We start from the raw sequence: 23,959 nt of genomic DNA, 5'->3' as shown, positions 1-23,959 counted from the left end.
CTTTGTCTAGCGAAGGGTATAAATATTGGGGGTCTTCCCGCCTTTGGGGGTTCCCGCTTTGGATTTTACGTGTGCCTGGACGAGTTCGCTCACTCTCCTGTGCCTGGACGGCAGAGAGACTAAGGACTTGCTTTGGTGTTAGGCACACACCTTTGTCTGCCTAACGACCCTTAACGACCCTTAACGACTCCTGTAGCCGCTGGAGGAGGAAGACCGACTGCACGAGCCAGCCTGAGTGAGTTATTTGGCTTAGCTTAATTTAGTAAGAAACCGCTATTAATTAATAGCTAAAGCCTTTTCCAAAAACTGACTTCCAAATATATATAGTCAGATTATTAATGGTATCCTCGTAGAATTCTCATGCAACTTAACCTGTTTATCAAACGAAATTAATCTTTATATATATAGTTGTGGGGGCGGGTTTTGTAAAAATAAAAAATATCTATTTTTGATAAATTTTCGACTCGGCCACGTATTTCTGCCCTCCGCAACATTATGGCGCAGTGCGAGCAGGGTAGTTCAATCATAGAATTTCTACAAGAAAAGGGATGCCTAATCACAGGGCTTGATTTAATTTGGGCTCAGAAAAATTGTAAAAATCCGGAGAAAATCCTGGAGAAATTAGCTGAGCGCTCAGACCCTGTGATTTCTGAGTCTCCAACGGAGCATTTCTCTGTTGTTCTGGGGTCAGTCGTGACCCAGACTCTGGCCGAATTTGAAAATTATGAAAAAAGAATTCAGGCCTTGGAAAAGGATTTATTAGCCGAAAAAGCTAAATGCCAAAGTATCTGGGAAAGCATGATGGCGCAGACAAAGAGCCTGACCGCGGCACTGACTGCCCGGATGAAAGAAAGGCTTGTAACGCCTGCAGACACCACCTCTTCGGTCTCCGTGTCTGAATTTGAATGGAGTGATTCGCGGGAATCGGGGAGAAAGGCAGAGAATGCCCCGAGGGGCTCTTCGGGGGAGAGGAGTTCCCCGAAACCAGGCACAAAAGACTCTGCAAGAGACTCAGAGAATTCCCCTGCACATGCCTCTGCGCGGCAGAAAGCCTCAAAGCCACGCAGAAAGCGCAGGTCCCGACCGGACTCTCCCGTAGCTAGCGGTGAAGAGAGCTCCGGTGAGGAGGGCGCCGCGGTGCAGAGGCACGTGTTGCCTGTGATTAGGATTGAGTCCGTGAAGGGCAGGAAAGGAGCTGCAGGGACCTCCGTGATCAAAAAGCAGTTCACAGATGCACAGCTCAGTGACTTACAAGTCAAATATGCGAGAGATCCTGGGGACTCAGTCGCTGACTATGTGTATCGAGTGTCCCGAGCCGGTGGGGACCGGGTCCTTCTAGACTCGCAGGAAGCTGCTGGAGACTGGGGGGACGATGTGTTCCTGACACGTGAACCCGAGGGGACACACAGCCTCACCGCTCGGATAGCCTACTGGGCAAGCAGTGTCCGTCCAGCCTACCGGGGGGAGCCGACGGAACTAAAGGTCACCAGCTCCTCTGAGCTCATCACTGCTCTCCGCAGACTTGCCTGTGTCCAGGCTATCTATGATAAGGGACATTACGATTGCCCGTTTTATGCCCCTGTGGACCCGGAGAGACTGCACCCTATTATGAAAGGTTTGCCAGCAACTCTGCAAATCCAACTAATGAAGAACGTTGAGAAAATTGAACGTGTGCTTGGAGAAAATGCAGAGAACGATGGTGCTAAAGAGCACGTAATGACTTGGGCTGAACTGTTAACTGACTTGAATGCCCACGGGCTGCAGTTTGGGTTTGGGTCTCCTGAAGGAAAAGGGGCTGGGGAGAGACAGTCTCGTGCTTCTCCCCCAGAAAATCCCAGGACTCTGCGCAGGCAGGTCCGGCCAGTGCAGGACTGCCCCCCCAGGGGGACCGGTCCTTCAGGCTTCTCCCCGAGGGGAAGGGGCAGAGACCCACAGAGTGACTGGAGACCCAGAGAAAAGAACAGCTGGTATAGACAAGCCCTGACTTTAGGGGTACCAAAGACTGTTTTAAGGCAGCTGTCAGACTGGCAGCTGAAGGATCTAGTGCGGTGCCTTCAGAAATCGGCTGCAAAATCCAGAGGCAGCCGTGAGAAACCCAGGGCCAGCGGCTCGCCCAGCGGTGGCTCCCGTAGCGGCTCGCCCAGAAGCGGCAGCCCCCCCGCTGGGAACTGCAGCTCGTCCCCAGACAGAAAGGTTAACCCTTTCTCGTCTCCCACACGGGAGGCAAAACACTGAATTAGTGTAATAGTGGCTCGGCAGCTTTTAATGGTCAGCAGTCACGGGGAGAGCTACAGAAGCCCCCAGAATAAAGACCTGCTGCCTAGGTGAGCCACGTGGTCACTGACCACCTGCCCCAGTACAAAAGGCCAACCTATAGGGGTAGTGCCAATGGCATGGGGTAAACCCAGAGGCTTATATGCCTGGGAAGCCCTAGATGCAAATGGAAAAGGCCACCGGATCAGTACACGGTGGATCGTCCCCAACTATTAATTGCTAAGCCTGGCCTTTATAGGCCGAGGCGGATTTTGTCTCCTTACAGGTTAAGGTCGAGGCAGAGGACCAGTTCCTGACCACCTGACCAGCACCTGGGAAGGGGAGAGCCAGCTACACGAGAGACGGAGTCATATCACCGGGGTGGCCAGTAGATGATGGCATCTGGACCCACGGACTGTGACCTCCAGCCATGGACTCAGAGCATCTAAGGCTCTGCCATGAACTTGGTTGCTCTACCAGGAACAAAGCAATCTTCAAATTGACTGTGTAGCTTTATTAATACTGTTTGGGCTATTGTTAAACCTTGTTAAGTATTGTTAAATATTGTTGGGGCAATTAATGTATTACCTATTGTTAATGTTGGAAAAGGCTAAGCCATATATATATATTAATAGGTTCCTAAATTGAAGGGGGATCACTTCTCACTCAAGTTCTAGACAAAGATGCTCATTACCACCGGGGTGGGATGTCCTGGAGTCCTGTACCCCTAAATTCCTCTCCTGCCCGGACTTCGGGGGGAAAGGGGAAAAGCCGCCTGGTTTCCCCCCCCCTCGCCTGCCCTGCAGCCGAGAAGGGGGTGGCGACTGCCCCGTAAGTTCCCGCGCTGGAGCCAGGCTGGGATTGGCCGTGCGCTTTCGCGCCTAAAGTGTGGTAACTCTGCCCTTTGTCTAGCGAAGGGTATAAATATTGGGGGTCTTCCCGCCTTTGGGGGTTCCCGCTTTGGATTTTACGTGTGCCTGGACGAGTTCGCTCACTCTCCTGTGCCTGGACGGCAGAGAGACTAAGGACTTGCTTTGGTGTTAGGCACACACCTTTGTCTGCCTAACGACCCTTAACGACCCTTAACGACTCCTGTAGCCGCTGGAGGAGGAAGACCGACTGCACGAGCCAGCCTGAGTGAGTTATTTGGCTTAGCTTAATTTAGTAAGAAACCGCTATTAATTAATAGCTAAAGCCTTTTCCAAAAACTGACTTCCAAATATATATAGTCAGATTATTAATGGTATCCTCGTAGAATTCTCATGCAACTTAACCTGTTTATCAAACGAAATTAATCTTTATATATATAGTTGTGGGGGCGGGTTTTGTAAAAATAAAAAATATCTATTTTTGATAAATTTTCGACTCGGCCACGTATTTCTGCCCTCCGCAACAAGTGGCAAGACTGGCAGTGAAAGCTCTGTAATGATACACACTGCTTCATGGCTGAGGATGGTTTGTTCAGGTGGAAGAATAAATTCTGATCTGGCACCTGGCAAGCAGCTGAAGTTTTTCTCAGCGATGCCTGCAGGACAACAGTCAGGAGCATGAAGGCTGCTCTGGAAGGTGTATTTTCTCTTCAGTGCTTTCCTGCACCTGGTCCACTTTTTACCTCAGCTGGATATGAATCTAAACCAAGCCAGTAGGGAAGTCACATAATAAGCCTGTATTTTGGGGGCACTTAGGAAGAAATCTATTAATAGAGACTAAAGATAAGTTTCATTTCTACAAGTACTGCCATTTGGAAGGAATCAGGGCAGGCTTTCAGACTAAACACAGGGGCTGCCTTGGGCTACAGATATCAGAAGCCTTTAAGCAACTGAAAAGCAGTGAAAGATCAACTTTTCTCACAAAGATCTCTTACTGTCAAAGAGGACTGAAGGACCTGTCTTAGTAGAATTATAGGTGATGAAAGAGGATATTTCAATCCTTTTAAAAAGAGGTTGTCCTTCTGTCTGAGGAATTCCTTACTGAGTCATGGGTGGGTTTGCAAGCACTGTAAGTTCTCTTCCCTCACACATCAGTGGGGGTTCTGCAAGCCTGGGTGTTTAAAAGTTGCTGCAGCTGACGGTGGTACTTGAAAACAAAAGGTAATAAAGAGGGACAAGAGGCTTAGCTAGAGGGAGCAACAGTAAAAGCCAGGGCCCACAAGATGATGGAAAGGATAAATTAGGAACGAGGTATAGCTTTAGTGCAGATGCCACAAGGAGTACATTTAAATTTTGACCTCTAAGTACTTAGGCACCAAATCAATGTCCACATTTTAGATTCAGTGTCCAAATTTCCTACGCCACGAAGAGAGGTCTTTTGAGTCGTCACAGACACAGCATTTCCACAAGACATTTGCTCCCCCAAGTGGTCTTTGTCTGAGTCTTCAGCACTAAAAGGCATTTATTGTAGGAAAGCCCTTCCAGGGGCGGCTCAAGAGTCTTAAGACTGTGTCACATGCGTCTGAAATGATTTAAATGAGTATTTTTATGTTAGTTTTTTTCCTTAAAATCTGAAGCTGGATTTTGGCCATGCTCTGTCTGCAAGCTGGTGAAGGGTCTGGAGAGTCTTGTGAGCAGTGGCTGAGGGAACTGGGGTTGTTTGGAGAAAAGGAGGGTGAGGGGAGACCTTCTCACTCTATACAGCCACCTGAAAGGAGTTTATAGCGAGCTGGGGGTCAGCCTCTTCTCCCTAGTGATGAGAGCAAACAGCTTCAAGTTGCACAAGGAGAGGCTTAGACAATATTAGATGAAGCTTCTTCTCTGGAAGGGTTGTCATTGTTGTCTACAACTACCTGAAGGGAGGCTGTAGCCAGGTGGGGTTGGCCTCTTCTCCCAGGCAACCAGCAATAGAACAAGGGGACACAGCCTCAAGCTGTGCCAGGGGATGTCTAGGCTTGGATGTTAGGAGGAAGTTGTTGTCAGAGAGAGTGATTGGCATAGGAATGGGCTGCCCAGGGAGGTGGTGGAGTCACCGTCCCTGGAGGTGTTGAAGAAAAGCCTGGACAAGGCACTTAGTGCCATGGTCAAGATGACTGGCTAGGGCTGGGTGCTAGGTTGGACTGGATGATGTTGGAGGTCTCTTCCAACCTGATAGATTCTATGATTTCTACGATTTCAAACACTGGAATGGGCTCCCCAGGGAGGTGGTTCCATCCCTGGCAGAGTTCAGGAAGTGCAGAGATTTGATGCTGAGGGACACGGTTTAGCATCAGGCTTGGTAGAGTTCGATAATGGTTGCATTTGATTTTAAAGCCCTTTCCCAATACAAACGATTGGAGAATTTGATATATGATAGACTGCAGAGTCCTCACAAAGTCCTTCAGTGTAAAATCACCCATGAAGTAGGACAGGTGGAGCTTCAGTGCTGCATCGGCTTAAACAATGCCTGATACGGCAGGTATAGAATCACAGAATGGTTTAGGGTGGAAAGGACCTCAAAGCTCAGCCAGTTCCAACCTCCTGCCATAGGCAGGGACACCTCCCACTAGAACAGGTCGCTCAAGGCTTCGTCCAACCTGGCCTTGACCACCTCCCTGGGCAACCTGTGCCAGTGTCTCACCACCCTCAACCTGTGCCAGTGTCTCACCACCCTCACTAACCAACACCCAGTTTGAATCACCTCAGCCAGTTCAAACCCACCCTGTGACCCCCACCAAGCCCCAGCGCCTGCGCGCTCCTGCCGCCGGGGCGCTGGGGCACGGGCGGAGCGCGCAGGCGCAGCTCGCCCCTCCCGGCTGCCGTTCCCGCGCCTGCGTAGCGCCGTTGCGCTGCCTGCCGCCACCGGGACCGCTGGGGCGCGGCTTGGGCGGAAACGTCATCAGCCGCGCGCCCGCCGCCTCCCTTCCGCCGCCGCCGCCGAGCGCGCAGGCGCAGCGGTCTCCGGTGACGTTCCCGGCGGGGCTGGGGGGGGCTGTGACGCTCGGGGGTGGTGTCGCCGAAGAGTTGGTGTCGCCGAGGGGTTAGTGTCGCCGGTGGCGGCGCGTTCCGGCCAGCGCCATGGCTGTAAACTACAGCGCGAAGGAGGAGGCGGACGGGCACCCCTCGGGCGGCGTCGGGGTGCCCGGTGGCGGAGCGGTGGGCGGCGGAGGTGGAGGCGGCGGGGCCGTGAAGACCCGCAAGCCCGATAACACGGCGTTCAAGCAGCAGCGGCTGCCGGCCTGGCAGCCCATCCTGACGGCGGGCACGGTGCTGCCGGCCTTCTTCATCATTGGCCTCATCTTCATCCCTATCGGCATCGGCATCTACGTCACCTCCAACAACATCCGCGAGTACGAGGTGCGCGGTGGGAGGGATGTAGGCGGTGGCGGCTGTTGAGTGCCCGGGCCTGGCCGGGTGCCCGGGCGGGACAGTGGCTTGGAGGCCCCCCGAGACCGCTCGAGGTGCGCCAGGCCGGGCGGTGTCGGGGACTGGCTGCCCGTGGGCGGCCTGCTCCGCCCTGTGAAACCTGCCGCGGCCCCTTCCTGCGGGCACCCGCGGGAAGTAGAGGTGGCTTCTGTGAGCAGCGAACACTGCGCCCCGGCTGCTCCGGTTGACTTTGTGCGCCTTAACGAACTACCTGATTTCCCTCAGTAAACGTGGGGCTTAACAGGACCTTCCCCGCACAGGTTGTATCTTGGGAGGGTATAGCAAAAGGCTGTGAAGATGATGGAGGGGCTTAGAGCATCCTTCTTAGGAAAAAAGGCTGGGCGACTTGGCTTTTTGGCCTGAAGAGGACTGAAGTGGGATCTTAGCAGTGCTTACAAATACTTAGTGGTGTCAGGAGGATGGAGCCAGTTTTTTTGTCAGTGGTGCCCAGCGGCAGGACAAGAGGTAATGAGCACAAACTTCAGCATAGGAAGCTCAGTCTAAACACGAGGAGGAATTTCTTTACTTTGAGGGTGATGGAGCACTGGAACAGGCTGTGCAGAGAGGTGATGGAGTCTCCATCTCTGGGATCATTCAAAACCTGCCAGGACATACTTTCTGCAACCTACTCTAGGTGATCCTCTGGCCGGGGGGGTTGAACTAGATGATCTCCAGAGGTCCTCTCCAACTGCTGTCGTTCTGTGATTCTGTAGCAATCCTGTCAGCATTGCCAGTGCTCCTCGGTCAACCTCCAGGGAAGTTAATGTTGGTGTTTAATCAGCACTGCCCAATGCAAGTTTTGTTTCCAGTTAACACAAAAGGTGTGGGATAGCTTGTGGCTATAGAATATATATCATTAAGTGTTCCTAAATCATTATAGTTTTGGGATAAAACTCTGCAATTCTTGCTTGCACAAAGGATTTTGTACTTTAGGTGCTCCATGAGAGAATAAACTTAGAAACAGATTGAAGAGTGTGTATTTTTATTTATACTTAACAAAGGCTGAGTTGTTTACATGTCATAGTTAACCACACCACCATGCAAAGCTGCTGGGCATTAACTGAAGACTAAACTGTGTCTCACAGTTCCGTCTTTTTGATGAGATGATCATTTTGTGTTGTAAGGAAGCAAACCAAAGGGCTCAGAGGCAACCTTGGAGAACAAACTGACTGCTGTGATTAGTTTTAGTGAGCTGATGTGACCACGATTGATTTGGGGGGGTGAGGAGAGGTGTAGTTGTTTGTTGGGTTGCTATATTGGAGAATACAACTTTTTTGTGGATGGAATAATTCCAACTGTTAGGCTAAGCTGTCACTTTCATATAGATGTGTTTCAAGACAGTGGCTTGGATAGCAGTGGCGATGTGGCAGTGAAGCTTAATTAACTAAAGAAATCCTGGGGCAGACTATGCATGGTTTTATATTTTCATGGTTTTATATTTTCATGGTTTTATATTTTCATGGTTTTATATTTTCATGGTTTTGTTAAAATGCAAACGTGTTCCAGTGAAACCATCTCCATGTTCACTTTTCTCCTATGTTAAGTATTAAAATTCTAGTCTAGGAGAAAAGCAGAAGTGAAAGACCACAAAGCTGAAGTGCATTTTACAGTGTCCAAATGTATGCAAGTGTATTTTGAACAGCAGTTGCTTCTTGTGTCGATTGAGGGTATACAGAACAGCTAAAACTTGACATCAGGTGCTTCAGAGAACATTGCCAAGTTATCCCAGGCATTGTGGACTTCTACATTGTTGTGTTATAATCATATTTGCCATTGGAATGGGCTGCCCAGGGAGGTGGTGGAGGCACTGTCCCTGGAGGTCTTCAAGAAAAGACTCGATGAGGCACTCAGAGCCATGGTCTAGTTGACTGGATAGGGCTGGGGGATAGGTTGGACTGGATGATCTTCGAGGTCTCTTCCAACCTGGTTGATCCTATTATTCTATGATATTTAAGATAAATACAATCACATGTTTTCAGCAATGCTCAGTGGAGAGGAGTAGAAAAAAAATCCTTGCTAACCTTTTTTATTTGCAAATATATTTAAAGTAGCCATTTCTCTAGAAAAGTGATACAAAATCTTAAGCTAAATGTAATGGCATGAACATCTCGTGACTTTTTCCCTTATGACTGGATCTGGGTGTGGTGTATAGGGATAGGAAGTGGAGCAAAGTTTCTTGAGTCCAAAAATATGACTTCTTATCCCTATAGTGCTGCTGGATCCGTATCCAGATTTTTATATATGCTACTGTTGCTTAGCAGCTTGGTTGTGTACTCCAGATAAGGTCTAGTAGGAGCCAAAACCTTAGATGTTCCCATCTAAGAGACTGTGAAAATCCATAGGTGAGCTGTGAGCATGACTGATGCTCCCCTCTGCAATCAGGCTGCAGATCTAAAGCAGCAGTGGCTGCTTACATTTGGAAACCAGTTGGCAAGTGCAAGCCTTCTACCCTTTCTAATTTAAACATGATCAGGGTTGGAAAATGTTTCAGTCTTTTCCTTTGTTTTCCTGTGCAAGTTTAGTCCCAGGTCATCCACCTCCTGTGAAGCAATCTCAGGTTAGATCATCAGGGCTTTTGGAAGGACAGCAAAGACAGAGTTTGTGACTTTTGAGAGCATGAACAGGCTATTGGTGTATACAGATAAGGATGAAGGAACTTGAGTTCTGTTCTCTGGTCCTCATGCCTGTTTTATCAAGTATTATAACACAGACATTCTGAATGTGAGATTATCATTCTATGGGCAGAAAAGTTTCAGTGGGGGGAAAAGTTTCAATCAGCAATAAAGCACAGACAAAGCATTATAAAGATCAGTGTTTTGGATGTGAACATCAGTGACACCGCTGACAGCTGTATTTTTAGCTAAGTTATAGAATCATGGAATCCTTTTGGTTGGAAAAGGCTCTCAAGATCAAGTCCAGCCATTATTTAACTCTACAAAGTCTGGTGCTAAACAAGACCCTCAGCACCACATCTCTGGATCTTCTAAACATCTCCAGGGATAGGATCAGGCACCTCACTGAGGGGCTTGCTCCAGTGTTTGAGAACCCTTTCAGTGAAGAAGCTTCTTCTAGACTCCCGCTGGTGCAGCTTGAGGCCATAGTTACTAGGGAGAGGAGATGGACACTTGCCTCGTTCCAATCTCCTTTCAGGTATTTGGAGAGAGTGAGAAGGTCTCCCCTCAGCCTAAATGCCCCCAGTCCCTTCAGCCATACTTTGTAACGCTTGTTCTCCAGACCCTACTGGTCCCCATTTAATATGCAGGCTTTTGTTAGTAACCTCCAAATGTTATTCACAAAGGTGTAAATTTAGCTCTGGGAGACAAGACATCTAGAAGCTAGGTGCAGTGACTAAGCTCTTTCAGAAAGGTAACTGGGGGAGGAAGCAGAGGTGATTATTTACACTTACCTCCTAGGCAATGGCATACTTGTAAAGTGTGTTTGTTTGCATATATATATATACATGCACACACATCTCTAACTGTAAACTTAGTATATTGGAATTGAATAGGATGTATAATTTATGTACCTGAAGTACAAATTGATCTACAGTTCAAATCACCCTTTGCTGGAGCTAGATATTGCAGCCATCAATATCTCTGAACTGTGCTGTTCTCAGACAGGTGCATGGACTGAGCAGTAAAATGCAGCTCTTCCATTGATTTCCTTTATGAAGCTCTGGAATTCAAACATGGAGAATTTCCAACAGCTTAAGTGTACTACAATTAGAGGAGGGTTATGTTGTGGCTTTTGTTGGTTTGCTGTTGGGTGTGTTTTTCTCTAGTATTTTTTGTATTGTTTGCAAGTATATCAACACTGATTTCTCTTGGGTCTGTTCTGAAACCAGTGGGAGATGAGACTCAGCTGTATAAACGTGGCTTTTTACCCTGGTAGTAAAGGGTGAAAGGCTTGTATATTTCCTGATCGATTTGTTTAGATTGGATAAGAAACATTACAGAGCATATTGGTACGTTTGAGGAGTAGCCAAAGTGTTGTGTGGGAAGAAGAGATCTTTGTGCTGTGATTGCTGCTGTGAAATGCATCATCACAGTTAAAAAGCCAGATAAAGGCATGACAAGGAACCAAGAGCTGCAAGGAAGCAGATTACTGGTACATACCTTATCAGTGTTGTGTGCAGTTCTGGTAACCCTATCTCGGAAATTATACCAAATTTGGCAATGCCTGTAGAGAAGGATAGCAAAGAAGACCAGAAATCTATGATGCCTTTCATACAAGTGGAATGGGATAAATGACAGTATACAAAGACTACAAAATCATAAATACTTCAGTACGTATATTATTTCTGTACTGCAAACAGGTAAATCACCTAAGAAGGGCATCAACAGCCTGAAAAGCTACTGGTGCCAGGTAACTTGGATATATCCAGTGCCCTTAGATGAGGAGTTTTTGAGAAGGGTTCACTCTGTGTGAGTTTGTCATACTCAGCTGCTGGCTGATTCTTGGAGATAGAATGCTGGGCCAGGCAAGTTCCTGACATGGACCCCAAAGTCAGTCAGTTCTCAGAGTAATATTTTTTGTTAATTTGTCAAGAGATGAAGACAGATAGCTCTGGCCCTTTAAGCTCTCATGTGTCCCTTTAAGCTCTCTGTTGAACGTCACCTGTGAATGTGGATGCAGGAAAACCCCAACTTGTGTTGACAGTTACTGTCTGGGAAAACTCTTGGAGCAGACAGAAGTGGCCAAAAGCATGATTCTGTTCCGGGAAAGCTCTTGGAGCAGACAGAAGTGGCCAAAAGCATGATTCTGTTTCAATGGTGCATCAATTTTGTCCTCCACACATGTAGTTAATTATATTTTTCCACCTAAAGTCTGCAGATCTGTAACTTTGTGTTATCTGAGTTTGTCCTTGATTTATAACCAGTCCTCACACTAGCAAAGTAGGTCTGGGCATGGAGGTTTAAGTTCTTTCTAAAACAAATGCTTTTTTAAGCTTACTTCAGCAGGAAAATGATCCCACTGAGTTAGCCTTGACAAATGAGCTGCGTTGTTTGCTGAGAGCAGTGGTTGTCGTGTCTCTGCCTGCTGTAGCTGAACAGATCTGTCCAGGACTGCTGCAGTAGTGCTATTTCTAGATCAGCACCAACCCAATACCTTGTTCAGTGAAGAAAGCCAAGATTGTGTGATCCTGTCTCTCTCTCTGCCAGCTAAGACCTTCTGAAGCTGACTCGTATCAGTTTAGGCTCGTCGGGGTGTGCATCTCATCTAGCAGCAGAGTAGATGCTAATAAAAGTGCTGAGGGAAGGGTTGCAGATTAACAGACACAGAAGAACTGGCAGGCAGGGAGACCTTGAAGAAGATCCAGGAGAAGATAGGCTTTGGTTGTTGCCTGACCCTTAAAACTGTATGTTTGTTTTAGCTAACCTCAATACAGGCTCTTAATGCTTGGTAATGTGTGCAATTCACTGCAAGCATGAGTCAGGGCAAACCATTTGCAGCAGCCTTTCATCAAATACAGGAGGTGTAGTTTATGCAATTCTGCTCTCAAACATCTTGTTGCCACAAGTTGGTTTCTGTCAAACCAACCTGAGTCTAAATTCTGAACAGGAAGTTGATAGTAAATGTAGAAATAAGTAGTTTATAGGCAAATGGAAGCTTCTGCTGCTCCACTTGAAGCCCAGGTTAATTGCTTTCTGTCATTTGCATGCTGGAGCTAGAGGTGGTCAAGCAGCTTCAGTTGGCTTGCACCATAGGCTGATCTTAGGCTGCTAAGGATATGTTATGCGTACTGTCCAGGCAGCCTGTGTGTGCAGACTACAAATACTGGTTTCTTTTGAGCTACACTGGTAAAAACAGATTAATACTGATCACCTTTCTTGTCCATCTACTGGTGTTTTACCAGTGGCAGCATCTTCCTATTTTAGAACCGTTTGGGAGCATTTAGTGATTTTATTATACTTTTTAACTATTTAAAAAAAAAAGTCTTCTGACTGATCACAGAATTTCTTAGATGGGAAAATGCCTTCAAGGTCATTGAGTCAAATCATAAGTTTCACACTGACAGGTCCTTGACCAAACCAAATCCCTCAGCACAACATCTAATCACTATGAATTGCTATGGTTGGAAAGGACCACCAGGATCATCAGGATCCATGAGATGGATAGAATTGGTCAGCAAAGCAAGTTTGGTAATGCAAACACCTTTTTTTTTCTTAATTAAACATGGATTCATAGGATGGTTTGGGTTGGAAAGGACCTTAAAGTTCACTTAGTTCCAGTCTCCCTACCATGGGCAGGGATGCCTTCCACTAGACCAGGTTGTTCAAGGCCTTATCCAATCTGGCCATGAACACCTCTAGGGAGGGGGCATCATCCTTCCTGGGCAACCTGTGCCAGTGTCTCACCACCCTCCCGATGGAGGTTTTTTCCTAATCTAGAATCATTTAGGTGTAAAAATTGAAACTCTCTGGAAAGTCTGCAGAAGCTCAGATCTGCTTGTCATGCTCTATGTGTGTGTTTGGAAACATCCTATTGTCTGGAGTATCTGCTGTTTGTATTTTGGGGTGTGTGGGTTTTGTTTGGTTTGTGGTTTGGTTTGGTTTCCCCTAGCAGTAATGACCCGTGACAGTGGTATTTGATTGTCTCTATGCTTGATTTCAGCCTCAGAATCACAAAATCATTTAAATTGGAAGAGACTTCTTGAGATGATCAAAGAGGCTTGAATGGGCATTTGGAGTTGAGGCATAAGTTTGCCAAACAGTGCCTTGTCAGCTCTGTAGCTTATTAAATCAGTTTTAACTCATTGTAAATGTCTTTTTTTTTCCTCTCCTGTTCTAGATTGACTATACAGGAACAGAGCCTTCCAGTCCCTGCAACAAATGTTTAAATGTGTCCTGGGACAGCTCCTCACCTTGTACTTGCACCATCAATTTCACACTGGAACATTCATTTGAGGTATGCTGCTCCTTATGCAAAGTGAAATAGAACAGTTTGTATGTTTCATTTCATAATCCATAGGAATAGCTCTGTCACTAAAGCATTTGTCTTCATATTTTAAAGGATTATTTCTAGTTTTTTTGTCAACTTGGATCTGCCTTTTGTGTGCCTTCCCAGGAGCAGGGATGAGATGGCTTTTCTTGCATCTGGAGATGCACAGCATTAAATGAAGTGCTTGTGTTTTACACATATAGATTAACCCTGTGTGCCATACAGCTGGCAAGTAGGTGAGCTCTTGCTGCATGGTTTACACAGACTTAGGGATTCTTGGAATTGTTTTGGTTGGAGAAGACCTCAAAGGTCATCAAATCTAACCATTGACCCAACACCACTGTGGCCATTAAACCATGTACTAAAGAGCCGTGTCCATATGTTTCTTGAACACCTCCAGGAACAGTGACACCAACACCTTCCTGGGTAGCCTATTCCAATGCCTGACCACTCTCTTTCTAATATCCAATCTAAACCTCCTCTGGCACAGTTTCAGGCTATTTCCTCCCATCCTACTGCCTATCAGAAGAGATTGACCCCCACCTTACTACAGCCTTGTGTCAGGGAGTTGTAGAAGCAATGAATTCTTTCTTCAGTCTTACTTCTTCCACACTAAACAATCCCAGATCCCTCAGCTGCTCCTCACCAGACCTGTTCTCCAGACCTTTCATTGCAATTCTCTGTATACACTCCAGCAATTCAGCATCTTTCTTGTAGTGAGGGGCCCAACAGTTAATTCAACACAAAGTGGAAATAGCGATAGGATAGGTGTGTTCTCACAAACTGGAGGCAAATAATGAAGCTCTGTGCTCAGGTTTTGAGGTTAGTGCTGGTGAATATCATTCTGGTAGTATGTGGCACGTTCATGCTGTTTGATTTCAGGATGCCAGCTTCAGTTAGGATAGTATTCTCATATGCTCGGTGTGAAGAAAGGGTTAAAATTTCTACTTTAGGGGTGTAAACATAGACATGAACAGGTTCAAATTTAAGCCTTTTGTGAATGAAAACCCCTCTTGCCCCATCCTGCTTTTTGCAGAGCAATGTATTCATGTATTATGGACTTTCCAACTTCTATCAAAACCATCGGCGCTACGTGAAATCTCGAGACGACAGCCAGCTCAACGGAGATAACAGCTCACTGCTTGTAGGTATTTATGCTTGGATGTGAGAAAGCAGCTGCTGCATAAATCACCCCCTAGCAGAGTGTTTTGGTTAACAGTAAGGAGGTGCTAGAACTTTTGCACAATGGAGGACAACCCTAAGGAATTAGTATTTTGTTTACACAGGGCTGTAAAATGTCATGTCTGTCATTGCCTTAAGTGGTCAGTGGTTGAGTGCTTTTGTCACTTCTCAAATCTGAATGGCTTTAAACTGGTTTGTCTTCAGTCAGCAGGATCTGTCTGGAGCTGTTGTTTTCACTATAAGATAGTATTTGGTTCCCTAGTGCATGGTTTGGTGATTGCAGCTAAATGCATCCACTCCTGTAGGCTCTGGTTCAATATTGGACATCAGCCCTATTGGAAGGTATCAGTACTGTGCGTTCTGTTCAGTGTCTGAAGTTCAGGGCCAGACCTCTCCTCTTGCCTTATTTTTGAAGAGTGGAAATGTGGTTGCGTTCTTGCTCCAACAAGAATGATTATTTCTTTTTAGCTATAAACTTAAAAAAAGGGGAGAGCTTCAGGAGGCTCCATCAGATCACTGGCACAGGGTTTGGGTAAAGGATGGCTTTTTCTGCTTGATTTTTTTTGCATGCTGTTGGAGCTTGCATCTCTTTGCATTTTATCTTACATTTGATTTTTTTTTTATTCTAGTCTTATTTTCATAACACAGATTCAAAAAGACCCTTTAATGAAAGAATATTTGAGCACTTTATGATAGAAAACTTTCCATGAAGCGATAAAAGTTCTAACAGCTTCCAAGAACAGCCTTATTTTTAATATGACCACAGTGGATTCTGTCTTTATTTATGTCCTGTTTAGATTTTATTCCTGCTTGTTACAGAAAAATCAATCATGCTACCTAGTATTGAATGTTGGAAGTGTTTTAAGTAACCTGACTTGTGAAAAGATTATTTTATGTTATGTTTAAGGTGTGGATATTGAGCCACTGTAGCTAAAACCAGGTGAGTTGTGTAAACTAGCACAGACTCATCTGCCTTTTCTCTTTCTGACCACTAGAATCCGAGTAAGGAGTGTGAGCCTTACCGCACCAATGAGGACAAACCCATTGCTCCTTGTGGAGCTATTGCCAACAGCATGTTTAATGGTATGGTAACACTTTGAAGTTGTCACTTGGATGTGTTTGGATCTAGTCTGGTTTGTGTTGTATTGTAGCTTGTACTAAGTAAAAGCATCATGGGCCTTTTTTGTTTTGAATGAACACATTTTCATTAAGGATAAAATAATTACCTTGTACTACTGTTGCTTTCATTCAGAACTGCTGTAGGAATTAATCTGGTGGCATATAAAGGGTAGAAGTACTTGTGAGAAGTACATGTTGTGAGGAGCTGTTACTGCTGTTGGGTAGAAACCTCAGTATCATAGATGAGTGATACACTCCTGTCTAATATAGATCACTTCTTACAGAACAGCTTGTGATTGTGGCAGCAGATATTAAATGTCTTGTCCATTTTATCTGTTTTATTTCTCCTGGAGGTGATTGTTTTATTGCTTATCAGGATCATCTGCCTAATGAAAGCTTCTGCAGCTGCTTTCCTAATTTGATGGTTTTTCCCTTTAGATACCCTGCAGTTATTCCGCATTGAGAATGAGACGCGGGTGCGTATTAACCTGATTAAAAAAGGCATTGCCTGGTGGACAGATAAAAATGTGAAGTTCAGGAATCCTACAGGAGATGGAAATAACTTAACTGCACTTTTCCAAGGTAAAAAAAAAAGAAAGGGAAATTGTAGGAATAAGAAAACACTTCAAAGACGTTTTAATTGCTATTGATTTTTACCTCACTGGCAATGTTTTACTGAACATGCTAATGAAATATTGTAGTTCCCTGGAGAAATCCAAGCTAAGGACTACTGCTGTCTAGAAAGGTTGTCTTTAAATAGTGAAAGCTGAAAGTTTCACATTACAGTGTTTGATTTCTGACTTTTTTTTTCACCTTGAATACTGAGAAAAGCCCAATATTTGCACTGCTATCATAGTTTAATCCCAGATGGCAAACAAGTACCACACAGCCACTTACAGTGAGATGGGAGAGGGAGAATCGGAAGGGTAAAAGTGAGAAAATGTAGGGATTAGGGTAGACAGTTTAATAATAATTATAAATGAGTAAAAAACCCAAACCAAACAATAAAAAGAGGAAAATAAAACCAAAGTAAAATGAGTGATGCAAAAGAAAACAATTAATTGATTCATAGAGTGGTTTGGATTGGAAGGTACCTTGAAGGTCATCTCATTCTAACGCCCCCTGCCATGGGCAGGGACATCTTCCACTAGTCTGGGTTGCTGAAGGTCTCATCCAACCTGGCCTTGAACACCTCCAGGGAGGGGGCATCCATGGTCTCCCTGGGCAGCCTGTTCCAGTGTCTCACCACTCTCACTGTAGAGAATATCTTCCTAATATGTGGTCTAAATCTGCCTTCTTCCAGTTTTAATCCCTTCTCTCTTGTCCTATTGCTACAAACCCTTGTAAAAAGTCCTTGTAGGCCCCCTTCAGGTACTGGAAGGCTGCTATAAGGTCTCCCCATGGCCTTCTTTTCTCCAGGCTGAATTGCTCATCACCAACCAAGTCCCCAGGCCCCTGCCTACCTGCCCAGCTGTGTTGCTGAACATGAAATGATACAGAATGGAATGTCCCTTTCTTTGGTCAGTTGGAGTCAGCTGTCCAGGCTGTGTCCCCTCCCAGTCTGTTGTGCACCCTCAGCCAACGCACTGGTGGAGTGATGAGAGAAGCAGGAAAGGCCTTGGTGCAGTGTAAGCATGGGTGTGTTACCAGCATGGCTTTCATCACAGGATCCAAACATAGCAGGGCATAAGCTACTGTGAGGAAACTTAACTCTGTCCTAGCCAAGCCCAATGCAAGTGCTACAATGCTTAGATTTAGCCTGAAATCCTGCAGCTTTTGTAGGGAATTTCCATTTAAATGTTCCTACTGCTAGAGCATGCACACTCCATAAACACCAAAAACTGATTCCTTTTTGTGACTAGAAGTGACTCATATCTCCCTTTTGTTAGCTTAAATGCAGTTTGGTAAACCACAGTTTTCTTTGACTACTAATGTCTGAATATCATCTTCCTCAGGGCTCAAAGGGGTGTGTGTGTGTTTATGCAAGGTATATAATAATTTCAGGTTTAACCTGATGTGGGTTTCTTGCTTAGTCACAGCCAAATTACACATTACCAAAGTGAGGCTAGCTGTGGGAAAGCAGATACCTTACACTAATACAGTGTAGACTTGTGCTTCTAATACAACCAGCAAAAGCATTACTGTGGAATAATCTGAAATCTGTGATTCTGCAATTGTACATAATTATATTTGCTCCTGCTCCAGGAAGTGGTAGTCAAGCTCTAGCAAGTGAGCAGAGTTGCTTTCATGATGATGGGGAGCTATCACACTAGGTATTGTTTTGAGACAAGACTTTGGCTGTAAAACTGTGTAAGGGAGGAAAATTAGTTTAAGGAAATGAACAGTGCTGTCATGAGAGTAAAGGGATGTGCATTGCTATTTAAAAGCTGCAAAACAAAAGGTTCTTAAATGGTGTTTTGCAGTAGTTCTGCACTTGGGCCTGCACAATCCCCATTATCAATATAGGCTGGGGGAGGATGTGGTAGAGAGCAGCCCTACGGGAAGGGACTTGGGGATGCTGGTGGATGAGAAGCTGGATGTGAGCCAGCAATGTGCACTTGTGGCCCGGAAGGCCAGAGGCGTTTTGGGCTGCATCAAAAGAAGCATGTCCAGCAGGCTGAGAGAGGTGAATCTGCTACTCTGCTCTGGTGAGATCTCACCTGGAGTACTGTGTCCAGCTCTGAGGCCCCAGTGCAAGAGGGATGTGGGTCTGATGAAGAGGCTGCAGAGAAGGACCACCAAAACAATCAGAGGGCTGGAACACCTCACCTGCAAAGACAGGCTGAGAGAGTTGGAGTAATTCTCTTCTCCAGACTGAAAGCTGGGAAGAGACCTTATATCAGCCTTCCAGTATGTGAAGGGGCCCTACAGGAAATCTGAGGAGAAACTGTGGACCAGGGGCAATGGTTTTAAGTTGAAGTAAATTGAGATTGGACATTAGGAAGTTCTTTACTATGGTGGAACACTGGAACAGGTTGCCCAGAGAGATGGTGGAGGCTCCATCCCTGGAGACATTCCAGGTCAGGTCAGCCTTTATGGGGCTCTCAACAACCTAATCTAGTTGGGGGTGTTCTTGCTTGCTGCAGAGAAGGTTTGACTAGATGACCTTTAAAGGTCTCTTCCAACCCAGTGCATTCCAGGACTCTATGAATCCTACTGAGCCAACCTGTCTCTTCATACTGGTGAGAAGTTAATAGGCTTTTTTGTAACGTTAGAATGAATTCTGAAGAGCCAGTTTATAACTTCAGTTCTGCATTAGAAGTACTTGCCTGTGACTATTTCTGTTCAATCCTAGGTACAACAAAGCCTGTGAACTGGCCCAAGCCAGTGTACATGCTGGACTCGGAGCCTGACAACAACGGCTTTATCAACGAGGACTTCATTGTGTGGATGCGCACAGCTGCTCTGCCCACCTTCCGTAAGCTCTATCGCCTCATCGAAAGGAAGGACAACCTGGAGCCTACTCTACAGGCTGGAAACTATTCTTTGGTTATTGACTACAGTATCCTTGGAAAAACCTTTGCAAGGGGCTAGGGGCCTTAGCTGGATTACATGGAGAGAGATTTGTGCAAGCTCGAATTCAAAGCTAGCCTTTTTTTCCTGCAGCCTCTCAGATGGTGTTGAGCTGTGGTTGAAATCTGATAGTGAGAATTAGGTGGAATCACAGAGTCACAGAAACTGAGGTTGGAAAAGACCTCAGGATCACCAAGTCCAACCTTTAACTCTGCTCTACAAGATTCACCTTAAACCATATCCCTAAGCACCACATCCAAACGACCCTTAAACACATCCAGGCTTGGTGACTCCACATTCCTGGGCAGTTCATTCCAGTGCCTGACCACTCTCTCCATGAAAAACTTCTTCCTAATGCCCAATACAAACCAATATTGCCACCTTTAACTTCTGTGCAAGGCTTTATGGAATTGGTGGCTTCACACAGAGAGGAAAATCAGATTGCTTGGGTACTGTAAAGGAACTGAGAGAATCACAGGGGAAAAGGAAAGAACAGAGGTGGTTGGTAGCCTAGAATTTCATAACTTCAAGGTGTAATGGCAGTCTGTAGTCAAGGGCAGAGTGAATTGGAGGTCAGAAAAATGACAGCTACACATCAAGGGGAGGTCTATCATTGTGTTTTGGACTAAGGATTGGTAGGAGGGCAGGGGACCAGAAGAGGAGGGTTGGCATGATTACCAAATTTTACACTTTGAAAGCATTTAATGAAGTAGCTGTTGCTGGGTTTTTTTGTTGTTGCAAAACTGAGGATTGTGATACAAAACTGCATGATCAGGCAGAAAAAGTTGCATTAAGAGTCTATTCAAGAATTGAGGTTTCTCTCAGCTTATTGAAGCTGCTTTCTAAAACCCACAAAATGATGTATTTCCTCTTCTCTAAAAAGGGGTTAACATCTAATGTGACATTTCTCGTGGACTAGCTGACAGTGCCTAATTAGCCTAAAAGAAAGCTCAATGTTTCATATTTGTTCTTCCAGTGTTTAAAGGCAGCAGCTTATATTTGGATTCTGAGTGAAATGCCCCAAAATTTTAATGGAACCACATAAAGCAAGATTTCACAAGATGCTAGGGGTTGGAAAGGACCTCTGGAGATCACTGAGTCCAACCCCCTGCCAGAGCAGGGCCATAATCTAGTGCAGGTCACACAGGAACACATCCAGACTGAGCTTGAAAGTCTCCAGAGAAGGAGACTCCAAAACCTCCCTGGGGAACCTGTTCCAGTGCTCTGTGACCCTTCCAGTAAAGAATTTCTTCCTTGTGTTGATGTGGAACTTCTGTGCTGTATTTTATACCCATCGCCCCTTGTCCTTCTTGTTTTCCTTAATGTTTTTTTTCCCAGATTATCCTGTACACAGTTTTGATGGACGAAAGAGAATGATCCTAAGCACCATCTCGTGGATGGGAGGCAAAAATCCCTTTCTGGGAATTGCTTACATCACTGTTGGGTCCATCTGCTTCTTCTTAGGAGTTGTATTGCTGATCATCCATCACAAATACGGAAACCGAAACACTAGTGCAGACATTCCCAATTAACCCTCCTGCACTCTGCAAGCAAATAAATGTACTGCATGTGCATCAAGGCCAGTCCAGAATGGACCCAGCTTTTGAAAGACAAATCTCTGCTCCTGTCACTTCTGAGACTGGGTACCTAATTCTTCTCTAAAGCTCACCTTTCTCATGCTGTGGGTTAACTCCTGCCAATGAAGGGTGTACAATTAGCTACGCTGATTGTATCTCTGCCCAACTCAGAAACAGGCTCCTTCTGATTTTTGCCTCTTAACTGGGCAGGCCACATGATGCATATAGCTCCCGTTCCCTTGATGCATCTGCTGCTTGTTCATGTGTTGTGTAACCTCGGTGTGATTCAGTACGTAGAGGTTTTGTGGAGACAGACTGTTAGAAGATGCTGTAAATGGTTAGCTTTCAGGCACCTGGCGGAAGGAAGAGTCAAGTCTTAAATGTTTTGTTTTCAGGTCACTGTCTCGTGTGCATGGGCTCTTACATTTCTTGCTGAAAGTTTAATATATTTATAGAAGTTGTTAAATATTTTTTTTCCCCTGTGTCTTACCCACCTCTGTGATGTTAAATCCTTTAAGTGCTGTGTGGATTTCAGCGCTCTGGATTCTTTGTATATTTCCATTGTATGTGCCTGGCCAGTAAACGAGCATCCTATGGAGACACCAGAAAACTGTTTTGTTAATTATCTGCCTGAGTCCCTTTTAAGGATTGTTCTAATTTGGGAAATGTTTGTTGCAGGTAGAATCTGCTTTTTTATTGTTCTGGTTTTGTCTTTAAGTCACATCCAATACTAATTTACACATTCTGCTTGCTGGGTTTGCTGTTTATGACCAGCTCCAAGCATTGTGAAGAACCCAAGAAGGTGTTGGGTTTTTTTTTTTGTTCCATTCATAGATTTGGGTGAATTCCTTTTTATTGAAGGAGTTTCTTAATTTTCTTGAGACATATGTGTTCTGAACAGGCTTTGTTGTAAAGGAGGTGTCACAGGCTTTGGAGTGAACACCACATCCAGTTTTTTGGGATGTTATAGTAAACTCTAGAAATTCCTAAGCTGAGATGGCAGGAGCCTCTTTTCACTGAAATGCAGGTTGAGCTTGCTGTGAAACCTGATTGAAAGACTGCAGTTAGAGGCCATGTGCAGGTTAGTCTTCAATTCCAGAAGGGTTCATTTGTAGGTTAATTAAAAGCTAACTGTAACCTGTAAAAAAAATTACTACTTTTTGGTGACTTTTTCTTTTCTTTTCTTTTTTTTTTTTGTAGATGATGCACAGAAATTGTAATGTATATGGTGGAGATCACTTTATATGCAACTAGCTTGATAAAGTATTGACTATCTAAAAAAGAAAAACACCTAATAAATTCTGCAAACCATTTAATAAGAGAATGAATTTTGTTTGTGAGGCATAACGTGTGTTTTCATCTAGGTGAAAAGGCTTAGTCTCATTAAGTATGAATACAGGTGAGGTGAGTTCTGTTTCTAGGATTGCATATCTGTTACAAAGAGTTATTTATTTCTGGGCCAATAGCTTAACCTATAACCAGCTTTTTAAACAACAGTTTGGCACATCAAGTTCAGTTTTCACTGAATTATCGAAGTAATCTTTTTAGGGTAGCACTTTAACTGTGTTAGTCTCTATGAACTGTAGAATGAGGCAATGTTTGCAGTGTGTCAGCTTTCTGTAACTCCACAGAATTTCTTTACATAGTGTAGTGTGGCAGCACAGGGCTTTATACAGTAAAAAGACTTGAAGATTTTATTTACAGCCTTATATCCACATTGCTGGAACTATAGGCCGTGAGGGTATGTACCTTTGTATGGAGTCAAGGCAGCCAATTCACACAAAGGGTTGATCTACCTTCTATCTGCTAGTCCAAAAGGCAGTGAGTAAGGGAATGTCTCAAGTGCTTGTTATTAAAATATTTTGATGTTTAAAGTTTGTGACTTAAAATGCAAGTATGTTCTGCTCCATTCATGAGCCCTGGGTGTTCTTTTTTCAGGTAAGAAATGCTGCTTTTGGGGGGCTGTGTTTAAAATTCAAAGTATTGCTTGATTTTTGCCTTAAAAATACCTTACTTTTTTTCTACTTAGCACAGCTGTCAGTGTTTCATTCAGGATGAGAATTTCTGTCTGGCTTTTGCTACAAAGCAGCTTCTTCTCTGAGAGCCTATAGCAGTAAGTATTCATTGGGCAGTATGCCTTCTGGACAGTCTATCTGAGGAGCTTAAAATACTTAGGAAAGTTCAGTGTTGGGTACTGCAGTGTAAGAAGAACATTGGGCTGCTAGAGCAGGTACAGGGAAGGGCCATAAAGCTGGTGAGGGGACCAGGTGAGGCTGAGGGAGCTGGGACTTAGCCTGAAGAAGAGGAGGTTAAGCAGGGATTTTTTTTTTATTGAAGAGGCTGCTTTTAGCAGTGTGAAAATGGAGGTAGAAAGTAGTTGCAAAAAAGGTTCTTTTTTTTTTGTAGTAGTGGTAAATTTTCCTCAGACCAGCAGAAGCATTTTCATGTGCCCTATACACTAGTTCACTGAATGCTTTCTGATCTCTCCTTCTGTGCCTAAATGTAAAGTCTAATCTTACTTGACAGTTCCAGTTAAGACTAAAGTCCATTACAAAACAACCTGATAAGAATTAGCAGGTCCTTGTATGACCTGAGTTTCAAATGAGAAGCTACCTTCTTGTAAGCTTCCTGTTCCAAACACACTCTGCCTGCGTTTGCAAATAAAATGTCATTGTCCATCAGCTGAGTGAGACCAACTGCTGCAGGAAGGGCTGATGCTGGAAAATTATCTTGCTCATTTCCTTTTGGGAAAGAAATAAAGGGGAATGAAAGCTTAAGTTAATAATTAATGAAGTTAGAATTTCACCTACTGTAATTTAATTTTTTTTTTCTCACCAGACCTTAAGGGCATTTAACTGCTGGAGTGGGTCCAGAGGAGGGCTGTGGAGATAATCAGGGGACTGGAGCATCTCTGCTGTGGGGACAGACTGAGGGAGTTGTGGCTTTTCAGCCTGGAGAAAAAAGGAGGCTCTAGGGAGACCTTTTAGCAGCCTTCCAGTACCTGAAGGGGACCTACAAGAAAACTGGGAAGGGACTGTT

The 23,959-nt window shown here is 44.9% G+C and overlaps 1 protein-coding gene across 1 annotated transcript; it reads left to right on the top strand.

Moving 5' to 3' along the window:
- The first annotated feature begins 6,146 nt into the window (after positions 1–6,146).
- Positions 6,147–22,244, top strand: TMEM30A (transmembrane protein 30A). Its single transcript, XM_064164229.1, has 7 exons — positions 6,147–6,518; positions 13,380–13,496; positions 14,566–14,673; positions 15,707–15,794; positions 16,269–16,412; positions 19,126–19,332; positions 20,682–22,244. Exons 1-7 carry the CDS (start codon positions 6,240–6,242, stop codon positions 20,873–20,875), a joined length of 1,137 nt encoding a protein of 378 aa, XP_064020299.1. The 5' UTR covers positions 6,147–6,239; the 3' UTR covers positions 20,876–22,244.
- Positions 22,245–23,959: the final 1,715 nt, after the last annotated feature.

This window comes from Pogoniulus pusillus, chromosome 25, assembly GCF_015220805.1.
Source record: "Pogoniulus pusillus isolate bPogPus1 chromosome 25, bPogPus1.pri, whole genome shotgun sequence".
Lineage (NCBI taxonomy): Eukaryota > Metazoa > Chordata > Aves > Piciformes > Lybiidae > Pogoniulus > Pogoniulus pusillus.
The sequence above is the reverse complement of the archived record's forward strand: the minus strand, read 5'-3'. Positions and strand labels throughout refer to the sequence as shown.